General features: G+C 40.1%; 1 protein-coding gene across 1 annotated transcript in view; it reads right to left on the reverse strand.

Annotated features, from left to right (window-relative positions):
• LOC108541016 (zinc finger protein basonuclin-2-like) overlaps positions 1-18,597 on the reverse strand; it is a 447,341-nt gene extending 428,744 nt beyond the window's left edge. Inside the window, 1 exon segment of the mRNA XM_017890445.1 lies at positions 18,267-18,597. Coding sequence (XP_017745934.1) covers positions 18,267-18,302 — 36 coding nt within the window. The 5' untranslated portion in view covers positions 18,303-18,597.
• Between the last annotated feature and the right edge of the window lie 3,200 nt (positions 18,598-21,797).

Raw genomic sequence — 21,797 nt, forward strand, 5'->3', positions numbered from 1 at the left:
GCTAACTAATGCTTTTCTTAATTGATAACCAAGAAGTCAACATAAAGAAACCAATTAGTATTACCTCAAACCATAACTTGCTGGAATCCAAAAACAAACCTTAAAGTACAAAAAAATAAAGTGCTAACTAATGCTTTTCTTAATTGATAACCAAGAAGTCAACATAAAGAAACCGATTAGTATTACCTCAAACCACAACTTGCTGGAATTCAAAAACAAACCTTAAAGTACAAAAAAATAAAATCACGTTCCTCTTTGGCAACTACTTTTTCCTTTGACTTTTGTCAAAGACCAGTATGAATAAGACTGTCCTACAAATAGTGTTATATGCACAGATTCGTACTTCACTAGCTTTCTGATGTCTAATGTCACTAGTATTTGTTTATGCCCTCCACACACAGATTTGCTCAACTAAAAAAACAGACAAGGTAGGTAATGTGTCAGCCTCGGTAGGTTATGTGTCAGCCTCTCTAATTTCTAACCTAAGAGCGATATATAAAACCATTTTGTATCATGAAGCACTCATGCAGTCTCACATCTTAGTTAAAACTTTTCTTGATATCCTTTGCCTTTAGAAGCCTTCTCAGGCTCCAAAATTTTACTTAGAAGAGAAAAAATTCACTCTGTAGTAGAATTTATCAGGTACTTACCACATAGAGCTGGCTACAAAGGGCTACAAAATAATAATACACTTTGGTCAGTGGAAAGATATTTATAAGCATGCATGTATGGTATGCATGAATCTATAAATGCACAAAATACGATACCAATTCTTATACAGTGAAATGGCTTTTTATAGATTTAAAGAAGACCCATAACTAGTGGGGGGAAAGAATCAATGTCAAAATTATCACCTTAAGACACTGTACTTCTTCCAACAATGTTGGAAGATGTTCCAACAATGGTCCAATGTTCCAACAATGTTGTTCAAAATATTTCTAGAACTCATCATCTGTAAATACTTCTAGTGCCAACTTGTAAACTATACTGAAAAATCAGTTTTGTCTTTTTTTACAGTCAAAAATAGGCTGGGAGTGGTGGCCCATGCTTGTAATTCCACCACTGTGGAAGGTGAAGGTGGAAGGATCACTTGAGTCCAGGAGTTGCAATGCTAGCCTGAACAATACCTCAGGAAGCTGAGATAGGGAGATCGCTTGAGTCCAAGAGTTCAAGGCTGCAGTGAGTTAGTATTGCATCACTGCACTGCAGTCAGGGTGACAGAGGGAGACTCTGTTTCTAAAAAATAAAAAATAAATCAAAAATAGAATTATCTTGTTTTATCACCCACCAAGTAAGTTCATTAGGCTTAACACCAAAAGACTTTTGAAGATTCAGAAAAATCAAAGCTTATGATATAGAAGATTTGCTAGCACCAAAGATGCTTAGAAGAACTAGACACAGGCTGTCTGAAATCAATGTCAAATGAAGAGCTCCAAAAGCATTTTAAGCTATGACACCATCACTGCATCATCTTCTAGGGTGACTATTTTACAAATAATAATACTTATTTGTAACTGTTTATTAGTGGTTTTCAAATTCCCTTAGTGTATTCATTAGGAGAGTAATTATTTCAATGTTTCATTCAAATTTATTAATCCTGTCAAACACTTTAATAAAATAAGTTCCTCAAATGTTATAAAATTTCATTTCACTTAAAAAGTATTTAAACTCAGTACAGTGGTTGGGTGCAGTGGCCTCATGCCCATAATCCCAGCACTTTGGGAGGCCGAGGGAGGAGGATTGCTTGAGACCAGGAGTGTGAAACCAACCTGGGCAGCATAGTGAGACCCTGTCTCTACAAAAAAAAAAAAAAAAGTTAGCCAGGCATGATGGTTCATGCCTGTAGTCCCAGCTACTCAGGAGGCTGAGGCAGCAGGATTGCTGGAGCCCAGGAGGTCAAGGCTACAGTGAGCCATGATCATGCCACTACACTCTAGCCTAGGTGACAGAGTGAGACCCTGTCTCAAAAAAATAAAAATAAAATGAAAACCTAACTTTCTTCCAAATTCTAAGCATACCATTTCCTTATTTTCCTGTGTCTTGAAAATCACATATAATTATAAAACAGTACTGTAAAACTTGTCATAGCAGTGAATTCTATGGTATGCAAATTATATCTCAATAAAATTGTTTTCAAAAACTTAAGTCACAGAAACCCAAAGAACCCAGGTAAGCATCATTAACAAGCCTGAACTATTAAAATGAAGGAAAAGTTATTCAAAGATTAATCAAAAGCCCAGATCACGCCAAAACAGACCAATCAAGTAATAATTTTTCAGTCACTGAAAGAGCTCACATAGCACAGGTACGAAGGACCCCAACACAGGTATACTTTGAACTGAAGAGACTTGTAAATTCCACCAGAGAATGAATATTAAAGAAAATATACAGATATACACATTCATGCTGAATATCATATATAATATTTCACTTTCAACTCAACATGAGATGTGTGATCTTTTGAATAGTGGGAACAGATTTTACACTCTCACCAGCAGTTACACTGCCTTATTATGCAAAAGCACAAACTCTGTAAAATAGCCTGACTAGAGATATATTTTGCTTTAAACAAAGTTAACCATCCTGTCCAGATCATGCTCTATCCAGTCTCAATTTTTTTTACAGCACAATGTTTCCCTTATATATATATAATGCACTCTATAAAACACAAAAATAGGTGAACAAGATAAATCAAATTTCTAATATATTTTCCCCCACATCGTAAAGGATGATTTCTGCATACCCCTTGGAGTGTTTACATCTATCCTGGAAAACCACTGTTCCAACTGAGCTAAGCAAAAGCAGCTGAGAATAGTCCAGCAGCAGATGCCATAAATAACTCTCAATGGTTATAATAACTAAGACTTGATAACTATTGATAAAGAATCAGTTCATGTTCACAAGGACAATCATATGTGAGATATTCATCCATTCATTCATTCAATAAATATTTGTTGAGTGTTGCTACAGGTAACGGAAATGTAGAAATTAGTAAGACAAAGGACCCTGTTCTTATGGGGCTTCATGGTGGTGGGAAGATAAACTACACATAAACAAAAAAATTAAATATACTTCCAAGTGGCAGTAAGTGCTATAAAGAAAAAAATCAGGGTAAGAGACCAAAGAAACATACACTGATAGGGACACAGGAGGGAAGGTTGACAGGAAGGTCTCTTTGAAGGACTGACATTGCAGAGGAGACTAGTGAAATGAGGGAGGAAGCCCTGCAAAAGTGTGAAAAAAGAACCTTACAGGCAGAGAAAAACCCCATGCAAAGGGCTGAGGTAGGTACCAGCTTAGCAAAGTTCTATGGCCTGTGGAAAATCAGCAAGGCGGAGTAGAGGGAGCAATGGCAGGAAACAGCGTCAGAGTCGGGCTAGGTCGCAAACATTACATATCCCTTTCAGTGATGGTAAGGAGTTGGGATTTCACTGCAGGTGTGATAAGAAGTCACTGGAAGATTGTGAGATAAGAAGTGATCCACCTGTGGAAAGTCTTCCAGGAGTAGTGGGAGGAGAGAGGCAAGGGTAGAAGCACTAGGCCACTTAGAAGATACGATATTACATTTTAATCCAAGTTCTATATTTCCTGTGCAATTTCTCCATTCTCTCCAACACCTCCCCTCACTTTATTTTCATTTCAGACACATCTTCAAATTTAAAATTTGCAGCTGGGCGCTGTGGTTCGCGCCGGTAATCCCACCACTTTAGGAGGCTGAGATGGGTCAATCTCTTGAGGTCAGGAGTTCAAGACCAGCCTGGCCAACATGGTGAAACCCCGTCTGTACTAAAACTACAAAAATTAGCTGGATATGGTAGTGCATGTCTGTAATCTCAGCTATCCGGGAGGCTGAGGCAGAAGAATTGCTTGAATCTGGGAGGCGGAGGTTGCAGTAAGCCAAGATTGAGCCACTGCACTCCAGCCTGAGCAACAGAGGGAGACTCTGTCTCAAAAAAAAAAAAAAAAACTAAAATTAAAATTAAACTTTGGAGTTTATTAAGCTCTGTGGGTTTAAATAATAAAATTCTCACATTACATGCTTGTACTAGGACTGCTCACATGTCGCCTGAACTTAAGGATATAAGGATAAAAGTCAGACTGGAGCCTAAGGAAACCAGGACGGCAGGCTGCTTCCCAGACCACCAACTTCTGTCCTGCTGCCTAATATCAAATGGATGTTTGTTCAGTGTCTTTCCTTTCTACTTTCTCTTCCCATAACAAATTATTCTTGATGTTAAAGTGTTTTAAAAGGAAGGAAAGATTGAAAGGTAAGAAAATGACACTAATTGGGAAGCTGCTAGAATTAACCAATGTGAAGTTAAAGGTACAGCCAGCTTTAATTTTCTGGTCCATATAATAATACCACAAACAGATGCTGAGCATCACACAATGCAAAGAATTACTAAGAATCTTTATAACCAGACTGGGCGTGGTGGCTCATGCCTGTAATCCCAGCACTTTGGGAGGCCAAGGCAGGCGGATCACGAGGTCAGGAGATTGAGACCACATTGCCGGACGCCTGTAGTCCCAGCTACTTGGGAGGCTGAGGCAGGAGAATGGCGTGAACCCAGGCGGTGGAGCTTGCAGTGAGCCGAGATCACATCACTGCACTCCAGCCTGGGCGACACAGCGAGACAACGTTTCAAAAAAAAAAAAAAAAGAATCTTTAAAACCTAATCTTAACCCTTATTTTAGGATGGAAAAGAGACACAGAAAACAGATACAGAGATTAAATACACATACTCCCTCTTGATTTCTAGAGCAGTTTATTCCACCTGTATATAAAGTCAATCTCAGATCAAGGTATTTCTCTATAAGGTATTTAACAAAAGAAACTTTCTCTACCAGGTATTTAATAACTAGTTTCTCAGTCTTTTTTTCTCATAATATATATCCTTTTTTCCACCACTTCCACTTATCCATATATAAAACATGTCATGCATAAGGTGGTAGCATGAGGTATCCCCCAAGAAAATTTGAAATGAGTGAAATGAGACTGCCATCTGCATTAGATCCATAAAAAACCAAACAGATGCAAAGTCACCTTAACAACTAGCTCCCAGGACAGTTGCCTAATATCTGCTTGAGAATATTAACATATCTAAAGAAAAAGAAATTTGTCTATAACAAGGGCAATGGTAGGAGAAAAAAAGCAAGGGGGTAAACACCATCAATACTCTTACAAGCACAGCCCAGGAAAGGAGTCCAAAGTGTGCACCGTGAACAACACAGGCCACTGGAAAGAATTTCTTTATAGGAGGAGGAGGCCCTCAGGCCCCCATCCCACCCTTAACATTCTCTGCTGAAATTCCAACCTCATAAAGAGATGAACAACATTTGGATTATAATCTGACTCCCCATTTAAATTTGCCTGCCAAGGAGAGGATGTACTAATCATTTCAATATGAGTACATGAGTATGCCACCTCATATGGTATACAGACATATACATGTTCACATGGTGCATGTGTGTGTGATCTCTATCTCTCAGTTGGTGAACAAAGTGAATCTATCTACGAAAAGGTGATGTTTTTCAATGGTATGTTAACAAAATTAGGCTCCTAAGGCATATGAAGACCAGAGGCAGACCAAGGATCATGGTTAGTTCTTTAAAGATAATGAGTTTCCCTTTACCAGTGAATTTTGTGATCTTTAATATGAGGGTGACAGCTTCTACTTCATCTGTAATACCTATGGCACCTAATAGAGTATCACATACATCATAGAAATTCAAATGCTTGTTAAATTATTGTATTCTAAAATAAAAAAAGGTTATACTTTGGGCCGGGCGCGGTGGCTCAAGCCTGTAATCCCAGCACTTTGGGAGGCCGAGACGGGCGGATCACGAGGTCAGGAGATCGAGACCATCCTGGCTAACACGGTGAAACCCCGTCTCTACTAAAATACAATAACTAGCCGGGCGAAGTGGCAGGCGCCTGTAGTCCCAGCTACTCGGGAGGCTGAGGCAGGAGAATGGCGTAAACCCGGGAGGCGGAGCTTGCAGTGAGCTGAGATCCGGCCACTGCACTCCAGCCCCGGCGAGAGAGTGAGACTCTGCCTCAAAAAAAAAAAAAAAAAAAAGGTTATTAATTTGGAAAATGAAGGAAACTAGAAGTCCCATGCCTATGCCAAATGTACAGCTTGAACATCAAAACCTAACAATTTTTAAAAGCATCTTTTTTTTTTTTTGAGACAAGAGTCTCACTATGTTGCCCAGGCTGGAGTGCAGTGGCGTGATCTCAGCTCACTGCAAGCTCCGCCTCCCGGGTTCACGCCATTCTCCTGCCTCAGCCTCTTGAGTAGTTGGCAGTACAGGCACCCGCCACCATGCCCGGCTAATTTTTTGTATTTTTCTTTTTCAGTAGAGACGGGGTTTCACCGTGTTAGCCAGGATGGTCTGGATCTCCTGACCTCATGATCCACCTCGGCCTCCCAAAGTGCTGGGATTACAAGCATGAGCCACTGCACCTGGCCACATCTTTTTTATTTTTACCAAATCAGTACACAATTGTCTAATGTTGTTTCATGCAAATCTGTAGCAAGTTATTCTACATATAGTAAGGAAACATTTATTTGCTGGCTGCTAACAGATTTATTACCTTAGCATATATGTACTTCAGGAATACAATTTGACAGTCACACTAGTAAAACAGTAAGTAAGACACTCAACATTCATCCGTGCCATCCATAAATATATGTAAAAAACCACAAAAATATGTATCAAGTATTATCTATTGCAAAATGAAAGTACATTAATGGTAAACCCTGCCCTTCCCCTCCAAAAAATTTTCAGTCAACTATACTACTCTACCCTCTATTCTGCCTTCTACCCTCCTGCATAAGGAAGCAGCAAACTACCAGTTTCTCATGCATGTTTATTCACACACACACATTCTCTCTCTGTCTCTCACACACACACACACACACCCTAATTCCAGCATATCTAATTATCACTGTCCTTTGTACACAAATATGTCATGTCAGCGACTGGTTGCTGTTTATGGACAAAAGGGAAGCTTCAAAGACCAATGCACAGATATAAATTCTTGATGTGAAAATATTTCTTATTTATTTTTTTAGAGACAGGATCTCACTATGTTGCCCAGGCTGGACTTGAATGTCTAGACTCAAAATGATTCTCCTGCCTCAGCCTCCCAAATAGTTGGGACTACAGGCATGCACCACTGCACCCAGGCCTTCCGCTGCACCCAGCCCTTCATGTAAATATATTTCTTACAAAAAACATTTATTGGGTGAAAAATATGGCTCCAGACGTGGTAGAATTTCTGGGTTTAAAAAACATTTCTCTGTTTTTTAGTATCCTTTAGCGTTAATGCACATTAAGGGAAATTAATGTTTTAGTCTATCAAAAGCCAATTCAGCTAAGTATGATTCCTTTTAAATCACCATTTTGAATCAGAGAAAGATCTGAACTATCACATTGTACTTCCAGAAGCCTACCTGTTAGCATACGTGTTGATAGAATGAACTTCTCTAATCCTAGATGGTGAAATGTGTATTACAAGGAGATTAGATACCATAGGGCTGAGAACTCAGTGGCCTTTCTTTAAGCAAATGTATTGTTTCAGTTACTTACATTCTTTATGTCCTCCAACCACATAAGATACCAAATAATAGCATATATGATTTTGTCAGTCCATACATATAAAACATATGTCTAAACACATGTCAAAATATGTCATAAAGAATAGAAAAGTAACATTAATGTTTTCTTATGAATAAAGTGTGTCGATTGGGATAAATGTATATGTAACCAAAATTCACATCTGGTGAACATAAAATTTTTACCATAACAATTTTTAAAAGTGATTTCAGGCCAGGCACAGTGGCTCACACCTGTAATCCCAGCACTTTGGGAGGCTGAGACGGGCAGATCACCAGAGGTCAGGAGTTCGAGATCAGCTTGTCCAACGTGATGAAACCCCGTTTCTACTAAAAATACAAAAAAAAATTAGCCGGGCGGGTTGGCAGGTGCCTGTAATCCCAGCTACTTGGGAGACTGAGGCAGGAGAATCAGCTGAAACCAGCAGGCGGAGGTTGCAGTGAGCCGAGATGGCGCCACTGCATGTCAGCCTGGGAAACAGAGTGAGACTCTGTCTCAAAAAAAAAAAAATAAAAAAAACTGATTTTAAATCCTCTACAGAATTTTAACAGAATTGTTTGCCCTAGAAAAAAAAAATTTATCCTTAAAATACATCATATCATTTTAAATTAGATAATTACTCTTTATGTAACACGTGAACACTTATGATGAAAAAATGCATGCTCGCCTTGTATAAATTCGAACAGTTAGATATCTAATTAATAGCTGATGCTGACTAAATAATGAAACTTTTGTCTAAAGTAACTGGCAAAAGGCCAGAAACAGACAATGCAGTGAAGAATGGTCCATCAGAATTTCAGAAAAGCAATTACTTAGATGAAAATAAATATCAGCCTTTATTAGCATGAATAAAGAGAAAATTAGAACTGTAAGGGAACAAATATTTCTTTTAATTCAACAATGATGCAATATAGCTGCCTCCAAATTAAGTTACCTTTCATTTGCTCTCAAATTTCTCTCATTCAACGATGAGGTATTTTAATTACAAAATTTGCCAGGTAAACTGTAAAGCAAGCTCATGTTTCCAAGTATGCCATGCCAGATTTGAACACGGTTATTTATTTAAAACTTTACTGGACCACTTATTTTGGGTTTGGAGATCATACAATAATTTTCAGTTTTATCTCTGTTGGTGTTTTTCTAGTCATGACGGGATGTCTAGGAAGACAAATTTTCTCAGTAATGGTTTTCTTCCCCCTTTCCTTTTGAGGTATTTATAAAACCAAAAACAATTATTTCTGGGTACTTAATTCCACCCTCCAGGGCATGAAGTGTGTCTCTTATCATACGGAACACCTAGAATGCTTTTAAACTCAATGATAATTAAGAAACATCAAAGTAAAACCAGGGTGTTTCACAGGCAACTAGGAGCTATCATCTTTTGGCTACTGAATGACATATTTCTTGTCCCCTGGAGTACTACCAAGAGTTTTTTACCTAAACAATAGAATGTACTTTTTTAATGTAGCCTTTACTCTTCTGAGGATCAGACATATCCGAGCTTTAAAAGTAAACTGCTAAAGGCAACAAAAGCAAGAATAGACAAATGGAACTGAATCAAACTTAGAAACTTCTGTGCTGCAAAAGCAAAGGAAACAATCAGCAGAGTGAAGAGATAAACTATAGAATGTGAGAAAATATTTGTAAATCATATTTCTGATAAGGGGTATCCAGAACATATAGACAACTCCTAAAACTCAACAATGACAACAAAAAACCTCATTTAAAAACAAAGGACTTGAATAGATATGTCCACAAAGAGGATATATACAAATGCCCAATAACCATGTGAAAATATGCTTAACAACAGGAATCAAGGAAAGGCAAATCAAAATTACACTGGGATATCACCTCACACCTGTTAGAATGGTTACCATCGAAAAAAACAGAAAATACTAATAAGTTATGAGGTTGGAGAGAAATTGGAACCCTTGTGCACTGCTGGCAGGAAAGTAAACGATGCTGCCCCTATGGAAAACAGTATGGAGGTTCCTCAAAAAATTACGAACTACTGTATGATCCAGCTATCCCACTTCTACGTATATGTCCAGAGATTGAAAGCAGTATCTTTTAAAGATATTTGTTTACTTATATTTACAACAGCATAATTCACAACAGCCAAGAGGTGGAAAGCAAACTAAATACCTATCTACAGATGAATGGAAAAAGAAAATGTGGTATATATACATATGATGAAATATTATTCAGCCTTAAAAATGAAGACAATTCTGTTATATGCTACAACATAAATGAATCTTAAGAACATTAAGTTTCTAGCTAAGTGAAATAAGCCAGAACAAAAAGATAAATATGTACTGTATGATTCCACTTCTATGAGGCATATATAGCAGGCAAACTCTTAGAAATAGAAGCTAGAATAATGGTTTCCCAGGCCTGGGGGAAAAAGGTAAACGGGAATTTTCATCCAAAGGGTAAAAAAATTTCAGCTTTGCAAAATTAAAATGTTCTAGAGATCTGCTGTACATTAAGTTACAGAAAACACTACTAAACTGTACACTTAAAAATGGTTAACATGGGCTAGGCACGGTGGCTCACGCCTGTAATCCCAGCACTTTGGGAGGCCCAGGCGGGCAGACTGCCTGAGGTCAAGAGTTGGAGAACAGTCTGGCCAACATGCTGAAACCCCACCTCTACTAAAAATACAAAAAAATTAGCCAGTCATGGTGCCGTGTGCCTGTAATCCCAGCTACTCGCGAGGCTGAGGCACGGGAACTGCTTGAACCAGGGAGGTAGAGGTTGCAGTGAGCTGAAATCACGCCACTGCACTCCAGCATGGATGACAGAGGAAGACTCCCTCTCAAAAAAAAAAAAAAAATTAATAAAGTACATTTTATGTTTGTTTTCTACCACAATCAAAACTGCTCTTTAAAAAGTCAACTTCTAAGAAACTAAGAATAGCTAAAACAATCTTGAAAAAGAAGAACAGAACAAAGTTATAGAACTCACACTTCTCAATTGCAACACTTAATACAAAGCTCAAAGCTACAGTAGTCAAGACAGTGTGGTACTGGCACAAGGACAGACAGAAAGATCGATGGAACAGAACAGAAATTTCAGAAATAGGCCGGGTGTGGTGGCTCAAGCCTGTAATCCCAGCACTTTGGGAGGCCGAGACGGGCGGATCACGAGGTCAGGAGATCGAGACCATCCTGGCTAACACGGTGAAACCCCATCTCCACTAAAAATACAAAAAATTAGCCGGGCGAGGTGGCGGGCGCCTGTGGTCCCAGCTACTCGGGAGGCTGAGGCAGGAGAATAGCGAGAACCCGGGAGGCGGAGGTTGCAGTGAGCTGAGATCCGGCCACTGCACTCCAGCCTGGGTGACAGAGCAAGACTCCGTCTCAAAAAAAAAAAAAAAGAAATTTCAGAAATAAACCCTTATATATCACGGTCAATTAATTTTTGACAAGGGTGCCCAGACACTTCAATGGCGAAAAACTGTCTTTTCAACAAATAGTGCTGGGAACAACAGACATCCACATTCAAAAGAATAAAGCTGTACCCCTACCTCATACTATTTACAGAAGTTAATCCAAATGGATCAAAGATCTATGAATCCACCCTGTAGGAGCTCAAACTGTAAGACACTTACAAAAAAACACACAGGTAAATCTTCATGATCTTGGGTTAGACAATAGCTTCTTAGATAGCATACCAAGGACAGAAACAACAAAAATTGACAAATTAGACTTCATCAAAAATTTCTGTGCTTGAAAAGGCACCACCAAAAACTCAAAAGACAGCTGGGGCTGGGCGCAGTGGCTCATGCCAGTAATCCCAGCACTTTGGGAGGCCAAGACCAGCACAGCACCTGAGGCCAGGAGTTAAAGAGACCGGCCTCACCAACATAGAGAGACCCTGTCTCCACTAAAAATACAAAAATTAGCCGGGCATGGTGGCACATGCCTGTAATCCCAGCTACTCGGGAGGCTGAGATAGGACAATGGCTTAAACCCAAGAGGCGGAGGTTGCAGTGAGCTAAGATCACACCACTGCAATCCAGCTGGGTGACAGAGCAAGACTCTATCTCAAAAAAAAAAAAAAGACAGCCGGGCACAGTGGCTTATGCCCTATAATCCCTGAATTTTGGGGGGTCAAGGAAAGAGGATCTCTTGAGCCCAGGAGTTTGAAACCAGCCTGGGCAACATGGTAATACCCTATCTCTACAAAAAAAAATAATATTAAAAAATTAACCAGGCATCGTGGCTTGCACTTGTAGTCCCAATTACTAGGGAGGTTGAAGCAGGAGGATTTCTTGAGCCCAGAAGTTCAAGGCTGCAGTGAGCCATAATCACACCACTGCACTCCAACCTGCATGACAGCTAGAAAGACCTGTCTCTTAAAAAAAATAAAATAAAATAAATATAAAAAGACAACTCACAGAATAGGAGAAAGTATTTGCAAACCTTGTACCTACCAGAGGGCTTGCACTCAGAATATATAAACAGTGCTTAGAACTCCACAATAAAAAGACATATAACCCATTTTTCAATGGCCAGTGGAGATGTCTGTTTTCCAGAAAAGATACACAAATGGCCAATAAGTGCATAAGTTGCTCAACATCACTAGCCATCAGGCAAATGCAAATCAAAACCACAGTGAAATATCACTTCATAGTCACTAGGATGATTCAAATAACAAGATACTACTTCATACCCACTAAGATGTATAAAAATAAAAAGACGGCCGGGCGCGGTGGCTCAAGCCTGTAATCCCAGCACTTTGGGAGGCCGAGGCGGGCGGATCACGAGGTCAGGAGATCGAGACCATCCTGGCTAACACGGTGAAACCCCGTCTCTACTAAAATACAAAAAATTAGCCGGGCGAGGTGGCGGGCGCCTGTGGTCCCAGCTACTCGGGAGGCTGAGGCAGGAGAATGGCGTGAACCCGGGAGGCGGAGCTTGCAGTGGAGCTGAGATCCGGCCACGCACTCCAGCCTGCGGAGACGAGCAAGACTCCGTCTCAAAAAAAAAAAATAAATAATAAATAAATAAATAAATAAAAAGCAATAACAATGGGGCGTGCGATGGTCACGTGTAACTACCAGCACTTTGGGAGCCAAGGTGGAGGATCAGAGTCAGGAGATCAAGACCATCTGGCTAACCACAGTGAAACCCATCTCTACTGAAAATACAAAAAATTAGCCGGGCATAGTGGCGGGCACCTATAGTTCCAGCTACGTGCCTGCCACCATTTCCCAGGCAAGAAAATGGCATGAACCCGGGAGGTGGAGCTTGCAGTGAGCCGAGACTGCGCCACTGCACTCCAGCCTGGGCGACAGAGGGGACTCCGTCTCAAAAAACAAAAAGACAATAACAAGTGTTGAGGAGGATGTAGAGAGACTGGAAGAATTATACACTATTGGTTAGAAAGTAAAATGCTGCAGTTGCGTTGGAAAACAATTTGGAAGTTCCTCAAAAAGTTATAAGTAGATAGGCCATACCACCCAACAATTCTACTCTTACATCCAAGAAAAATGAATATATTATGTCCACAAAACTTGTACATGAATGTTCGGGGCCACATTACTCAAAAAGTGTAAACAACCCAAATGTGCTTTCATTGAATAGATATATAAGAGGTAGTATATCCATAAAATGGAATATTAATGTACATTTTAAGTGAGTGAATTATATCTCAATAAAGCTAATAAAAGTAAACTGCTATGATTATATAGTGTTATCATATGAAGTATGAAATGTACCAATTGGAAAGGCACTTAGAAATTCCCAAACTCACTTGACTTACAAATGACAGAACAGAGGCTATCAAAGTAGGTGGAATAGAACAGGGCCTCTATGTATACCCAGTCCCAGCGCTGTTCTCAGTCTCTAACAGGCAACAGCACAACTGCCTTCCAAGGAATAGCCAGTCACCTGCATAGAGATACTGACTGGATGAAGAGTAAGTGCAGGATACCAGCAAAGAGTAGCTACCGCCATGTATTCCTGTCTCTTTAATTACTACACGGCACTGACCTATTTTGTTCTAATTCGGGGGTTTTCATTGCCGGGGGAAGAGTTAAAATTATGGCCTTCATCTTCACAAGTCCCTCTTTTCTCTTCTACTACTCCCAACACAAACCATAATAAATGCAAATGGAACTATTAGAAAAAGGAACGTTAAGACACTCATGCTTTTCCTATGGGAAGGTTACCAGCCTTAGATGACGATGAGAAATTTTTTTTGTTGTTTTTAGATGGAGTCTTGCTCTGTCACTCAGGCTGGAGTGCAGGGGCGAGATCTTGACTCACTGCAACCTCCGCCTCCCAGGTTCAAGTGATTCTCCTGCCTCAGCCTCCTGAGTAGCTGGGATTACAGGTGCCTGCCACCACACCCGGCTAATTTTGTATTTTAGTAGAGACAGGGTTTCACCATATTGGCCAGGCTGGTCTTGAACTCCTGACCTTGTGATCCACCCACCTCAGCCTCCCAAAGTGCTGGAATTACAGGTGTGAGTCACCGCGCCCTGCCCCATCTCTATATATTCTATACAGTACTTCCGCCCGCTGGCCAAAAGGCTGGGGCATAGCCCTAGGATAGCTGGGCATTTAGCATCCCACCTGAGAGAAAGACTATGAAAAATGGCTCATCTCTCTTCCCTAAAACAAGGATAACTTAGCCCATACTTTCACAAGACACCAAGAAAAGCTTAACAGAGGTGGCTGGGTGCAGTGGCTCATGGTGTAATCCCAGCACTTTGGGAGGTCGAGGCGGGTGGATCACCTGAGGTCAGGAGTTCGAGACCAGCCTGGTCAACATGGTGAAACCCCGTCTCTAAAATTAACTGGGCCTGGTGGCGCGTGCCTTTGTCCCAGTTACTCGGGAGGCTGAGGCAGGAGAATCGCTTGAACCCAGGAGATGGAGGTTGCAGTGAGCCAAAATCACGCCATTGCACTCTAGTTTGGGCGACAGAGCAAGATTCCGTTTCACAAAAAAAAAAAAAAAAAAATCTTAACAGAGAAAGTACAACTGTTAAAAGCCTTGCCTAAAAGAAGTGAGGTCAAGGAAAATTAAAATAACTTCACAGGGATCTGGCAATAAGTCATTAACATATTTGAAAAGATATTGGAGAACCTCAAAAAAGTTTGGAAAACTGACAAAATCTGTTGAAATCAGGAGACAAAAATATTTTATTTACCCTCAGTAACAAAGGTTCTCCTATTTTAAAAGAAAAAAGAAAAAAAAAAAGATAAACTTTTGGGTAAAGAGAGACAAATATATTATAATGTACCATTTCCAAGTGTTTTCAGAATTCTTAATAAGGTAATTCTCTTCATCGCTAAGATGTTAAAATACTTTCCAATATAAAATTTACAAATACTTATTTTATTTATGATTTGAAAATGACCACATTATCATCCTTTTTCTCCTCTGCATCTAGCCAACTAAGCAAATGCATTTCTAAAGAACCAGGCTATGCTAGAGGAAAATCAAAGGGGAAAACAGTAAAGCAAAATTAATAGGCTACATTATTTTACACAGATTTTAAAACATATATATGACATCTATGAAATATCTTTTAATTATCCTCTAGGTATGGAAAAGATAAACTGCTAATAGATCCATTCATATATATGATTTAGTCAGTAATAAAAACAGTTATGTCACCAGAAATATTGCCTTTGTCCTGTGAAAGATTTAAAAAAAGAAAGTAAGACTTTTCGTTGCTGTCAAATGTATTCAATTTTCCCCTCAAATGAAGTTTAGATGAAAACAATGTGACTGACAAGCCCCGCACAGGCAAATCTTGGCAACCCTCAACTCTTGTCTATCTCCTTGGCCTGTTAAGCAAAATTCCTTCACAAACTGTTGGTCTTTGCAATAACTCCTACAAAGCTCATTACTGCCAGCGTCGGCCTATCCCCCATGTTGTGCATTTATCCCTGGGATGCATATCAACATGTGGCACATGTCCTTGACATGCACAGAAGAGCCGCACCCCAGGACAGCAGCATGCACGACAATAGTCTCGACTCTTACTTCTTTATGGTTGCTGGGATGTAACCGAGAAATCTAATAACTGTGACAGTGGGGCCTTTCGGTTTTTCCTTGCCTTTCCAGACAGTGAAGCTGCACAGACACTAATGAAAGGTTAAATGAATAGGAATAGTTGACAAGAGGTACAATAAAGAAGGAGCTTGGTAATCCACAGACACTGAGCAGAGATCCTTGGCTCAAGCAGAGAAAGGACAGCACATCGTCGAGTCACAATATTTAAAACAGCTTGCTATACACAGAGGCTTTTGTGTCTGGGTACACGTCTGGCTTTGGACTAAAAAAAAAAAAAGATACTGAAAAGGAATTTCAGCATGGGGCACTTTGGCAAATGTAAGGTCATTATAAGAGAAAAATGTTTTGTGTAGGTTGTTACATCTTTGTAATAAACACAAAAAAGCAGGGACTATCAACTCATGAACCACAAGTTCCAAGACAATACTGTACATTTTGACAACTATTAAATACTGTATCTAGAAGGCTGGCTTGATGCTATTCCCACTGGTAAGATACATACACAGTTGAGTCATTTAGGAGTTTCAAATTCTGCCTTCCTTATGGAAGAATTCCTGATACTCATCTTATTAGAGTTTTATAGTCAAGTTCTAGTCTTTATGGAACATAATTTGTTACAAATACAACCAAAACTCTCAAAGTTACCTTCCACTCATTGCAAAACTTCGCAGCAGTTACTAGCAATTTGTGAAGTACCAGGCAAACTTTTTGTAATTGCAAGCCATTGCAATTGTGAAATGGCCTCAACTAGAATTCCTAATTATTGAACCTATTATTTTTTGGTGCCCTTCTCACTATACCTTAGGGGAAGGTTGCATTCTTTAGGAAGTTTATTTTAAATTATAATAGCAAAACAATTTAAATCACCAAGAAAATAATACTCTAGAATGTCAAAGAGAAAATAGAGCAAAAAGAACAAAACTGACGTCGTTATGTACGGATATTTTTAAAGAAAAAAAGTTACGACTATAGCAAAAACTTAACAGAATGATATATCTGTAATATCATTCTTAGGCATATTGAGTTAGAATATAGGTTCTTATGCATTGAGTTAGAATATGGGTTCACAACAAATAGTAAAAGCATACTGAGAACATATTTCAAAACAAGGGAGGCTCTTTGAACAGACAAATTAAATTACAGCTGAACTCGAGTGTACTGAGGGTTCTAATAAGCAACAAATAAGGACTTTTATTGGCTAGCAACATAATGAGAGCTACTGTGCAAAAGATTTTAAGAAGGAGAAATCTGGGTAGTTTATCTCACTGGATTATATTATTTACTTAAATGATAAATATGTTTGTCTAAAGTAATGCTCCTAAAAACTAGTATATAAATATTAAAGTGCAATTACGATCAATGACTCTTTAACATAAACGTATCACAAATGTTAATGGAAAGTGGTAAAAATGAAATTAAATGACAATTATTGAATGTAATATCATTTAAATCCTATGTCTTTAACTTATTTTTTGATCCATAATAAGTCAGGTTTATAAATAGTTTAACATTTATGCTTATAATACGAAGCACTTATTTTAAAGAAAATTTTTCTCTGGAATACAGCAGTTATACGTAGAACTACTCTAAAACCATCATTTACTGAAAAGGGGTTGTCCTTCATAAACCAAAAGAAGTTAAACTCACTTCTCAGTGATTTGGTAGGAAGTTACTTTTAATAGAACTCTGAAGGTTGGCCTCCTAAAACGAGAGTAATTCCCTCAGTTGACAAAAACTACAAACAGTAGTCAAACCAAAACATTTAAAATACAGTATCTAGTTGCATTTTGTCTGATCTTTAAATCACCTGAAAGGCAAAAGCCTAGAAAGCTTAGCTGATACCTTGACTGTTCTTGTATAAAGTTCTTTTGCTTCTGTCACTGTTTTTTTTTAATAATAATAAAAAAAATAGCACCTCCCAATCTAAACACTGAGCCAGTATTCATTACCCACTCTTTTTTTGTGCAACATTCTGATGGCCAGAGTGTTTTTTAAAGCTTAAGTATATCTAATAAAATCATGAGGCTCCCTCTAGCTCTTCAGAGGGGAGTTTACTAACCAATGATACTATATAATTCCCATCCAACAGGGAAGATTTGAGGAGGCTACCTCCCATTCCATAAGAAATGTTTTCCACTCTGTTTCTTGTAAGGATATAGATGGTAAATGAGACCATCTGCTGAGTAAATCAGAAAGCGTTGCTCCTTATATATTTATCAAGTTAAGAATCTATTAACTGCTTCCAACGTAAGCTCTATGTACAAAATTCTATAGTGAAACTTTAATCTGTTTAAATCATACAATATAAATTTACCCATCCTGTCTAAAATTAATTTTAACGTCAAAAAACAAACAACAACATGTATGAACACCCACAGAAATGCAAACTTGTGGTCTGGTCTCAGTTTTAAAAATCTACATTTAAATGCAGAATCTCAAAAATTCAGACAAAAAACACTTCATGAACTGTATCTGTGGGGTTTATATAAAACAAAGAATCTGTGGGGTTTATATAAAACAAAGATGCTAATAGTATAGAAAACATTTTAATATACCATAGTATTTATACACAACACTAGTATAACGACTTTTTTATTGTTTAATCTTACCTGCAATTTAGTATTGGATATTTGGGGATCATACATTGTTTAGAAGACTATAAATAATATACTTGAAGTATGCCATCTTACAATAACCATAAAAGCCACATTGTCGACTGGCAAATCATCTCCAACAAGTGAATCTGAACAATACTAAACTGAACTCATATTCACTAAGGCCATCTTTCAAATACTTAAGGAATATTTAAAATCTTGCTGAACCCTTAACTCTAAAATTAAAAGTAAAGGAAACAACTAACTTCAAGTCATCATCTATTTTGGACTCCCTTAATATTAAGAAATATTCCCAGGAACAACAACAAAAGAATAGCTCCCTCTACCCCCCCACCCCACCCCTTTTGAGCCAGTGTCCAATTTCTTCCTTTCTGAACAGCTGTATTATCCAACTTAAGTTGCTCTGCTAATTTCAGTCCCACAAGGACTAACTTGGAAGGCAAAAAAATACAAGAAAAGATCAATTTGCTGGGAAAGATCAAATGAGAAAACTGTGGGGACAGCACCAGGTCAGCGTGTGGAGAACTAAGCAGACCTGTTCTTCATTAACTGCGGCTCTCTGGGGATGTCACACACTACCTGTCCGTGGGCTTTATTGAACCGCCTAACCCGCCTCTCTGTTCCATTCTTCTGGGCCCAAGTGAATCATATCCTGCTGCTGACAAGTTAGCAGGGGACTGCGGCTGCAACATGAAAGTACTTTTCTTTCTTGTCTAAATCAGGCAGATTTTTGAAAAGACGACACAGCATTGACTCGTGACATGGCAAGATGAAACGAGAGGTCTGGGCCGGTCTTGGAGCTGTGCAGATAAAAGTAATCAAATGACACTCCTGGAATGCAAATTGGCATTCTTGACTGCAGCAATTGCACAACCATGAAACATCCCTGACAGCAAGCAAGATTAGGACAAAATGTTATGTAAAGCACTGAACTCAAGAACTCTCACTTGAAAATTCAAACTGTAACACTTACATTTTAATATAGCAATAGTCAGCTCTGCTTTTGTCTGCTTCTTTTTGTAATCGCGTATCCCTATCTGACAGGTATCTTACATCTCAAATAGAAGAAAAAAAATTAGGTATTAGGAATGTACTGCCGCTATTAATACTTTCCTAATATTAATCGTAAAATATCATGCACAGTTGATTCTTATTCAAAGTCTTACATGCAAACACCACCCAACTTAATATTCTCAAGGAGAAAAAAAGTTTCAGACCTTCCTCAAAATATACTCAAAGTTCACGTTCAAGCTCGTTATTACTTCCCTCAGGTAAAGATACTCCTGTACTTTGGTAAAGTGATTAGCAATCTTGACTTTTAATACAGTGCACTCTGGGAACTAAGAACTTCATTAAGACTGAACAGTTTAAATGAAACAGCTACAAATATAATATAAAATACAGATACTCTCTAAAGGCTCACAAGGGACTGCGTGTGTGTGTGTGTTTGTGTCCAAAGAGTAAAAGTTTGTACAAGGTCTAACGACTAGGGTACATCTTCAGATCAGACACACTAAGTAACAGTGCCAGAAATAAATTCGTCTCATTTAAAGCATGTAGGCGTGTGCACAGTAACATCTGAAACTGCAGAACACAAAGCAGTGGAAGGCAAACAGGCTTAGCCACAGTTCAAAGTGATTAGTATATGGGAATAAATGTGTAGACAAACAGTTAATATAGATATGTAGACAAATAGTTAATATAGGCTAGGGTGAAGGGAAAAATAAAACCTGCAACCGGCTTTTACAGTGTTCCTGTGTAAAATGCCCGTTAGAAGAAAAACTCGCAAGCTCTAAACAGATTTAATATTCTCTTTTGATGTCTCACTTAAATGCAGCTTTCAACAATTGCAAGTGTCCACGAAGTATATAAAAATAATAATAAAACAGGCCACTTTCTGCCACTTTAATCCTGGGTACACAGGATTATTTTATGATGTCTTTTGTACGTCAGTTTTACAACAGCTTGACTCTAGGGTAAATGGGAACCATCATAAATCGCACGCTGCTTTCAAAACCACTTTAATTTCTGTCAGCGTTACTGTAACCACAGTCCTGGGTTCACGCTTTTGTGTGTGTGTGTGTGCACGCGCGCCTGCATTTGACAGTAGCATCTCCTACACTCCAGTTGTGACTTTCATCACTGAAACAAGAGATGTCACATTAGGGAGAAGGGAAGAGGAAAAAAATGCCAACCCGCTATCTCACCTCTATTCTTATATGTTCCCTCTATATACGGAACACACTATGTCAGATGCCCAAGTGGGGGTAACAATAGCAACGCTGGGTGGAAGCAAACTAAAAAGAAGGGAGTGGTCAAGCCCCATTTCCAACAAATCACTTCCCCGAAAGCGGACAGAGCGGCTCATCACCAGGCGAACTAATTGCACGCTTCCTCGCTGCAGAGAAGTCTCTTCTCGTAGAGGGGCTGTGCTGGAGTCTCGCTTCGCAAAGCTAGCCCATCTCCTCCACCACTTGCACTTGGAACTTTTTTTCAACCTTAAACTCACTTCACAGGAGATTTCACCTAGGGTTTTTCAACATATATACTTTTTTATTCTGCTCCCTCCCCGGGCCCCAAATCCCACCCTCCAGTCAACGTGCAAGTAAAACAAACCGGCTCCTATAGAATTGCACTTCGAAAAGAGCCGTCTCTCTGCAGGGCTGATGTTCCTGCCCTGCGTTCTGCACCTTTCCGCAAAGCCTGCGGGAGCATTTCCTCCCATCTCCATTTACCACTGGAAGGTTCCGAATGTGAAGAAGATGGGAGGGAAAGAGTCAACGTGCCGGGCCTGGGCGGCTGCGCCCGAGCGCACCCGGCACCCACGCCCAGCTGCCGGTCCCTCACTCTGCGGCAAGTTGTAAAAGTTCCCGTAGGTCCCAGCCGCCTTCCTCTCCTCCCCGAGCTCCTGCCAGCGCTCCATTCATCCCCCGCTCCCCTGCACCTCGTCCCCCCCAGCCCGTCCCCAACTCCCTGGAACCTCCCTAGCCAGCCGCTCACCTTCGCGTGGAAGCCGCGAGCGCGGCCGACCTTGAGGAGCCCCCTCACACGCGCACCCTCCCACCTGGAGCTCGCCTCGGAAACTTGGGGCCAAGTTTAGGGGAGGACACTGAGAGCGCAGCGGGGATCAGGTCGGACCGGGGTACTGGTCCCCAGCCCGCCCTCCTCAGGGCCCCCTTGCCCCTCGCGCCGCGGGCCGGAGGGCGGACACGGCCCCCGGGCGGCCCCGGTGGCGCTCGGGCGCGGGGGTCATTTCTGAGGAAGTGTAGAATAAAAAAGGAAGGAGGGTGGAAACTTCTTACCATCTCGGCATGCTGGTTGTCAAGTGCAGCCCCCGCCTCTTGGTCTCCTCTTAGCGGCCGCGCCTGGACCAGCCCCTCGGCCGCCGCTGGCTCCCTCCGTCTCGGCCTTTCTCTCCCTCCCCCTCCGAGTTCCTCCGGGCCGCAGCTCTCGCCGCCTCCGCCTCCCCGCCCGCCCGCGCGCGCCCTCGCCGCGGCCCCTCTGCGCTCAGGTGACTGATTTACA

Source organism: Rhinopithecus bieti, unplaced genomic scaffold (assembly GCF_001698545.2).
Source record: "Rhinopithecus bieti isolate Rb0 unplaced genomic scaffold, ASM169854v2 scaffold_71, whole genome shotgun sequence".
Lineage (NCBI taxonomy): Eukaryota > Metazoa > Chordata > Mammalia > Primates > Cercopithecidae > Rhinopithecus > Rhinopithecus bieti.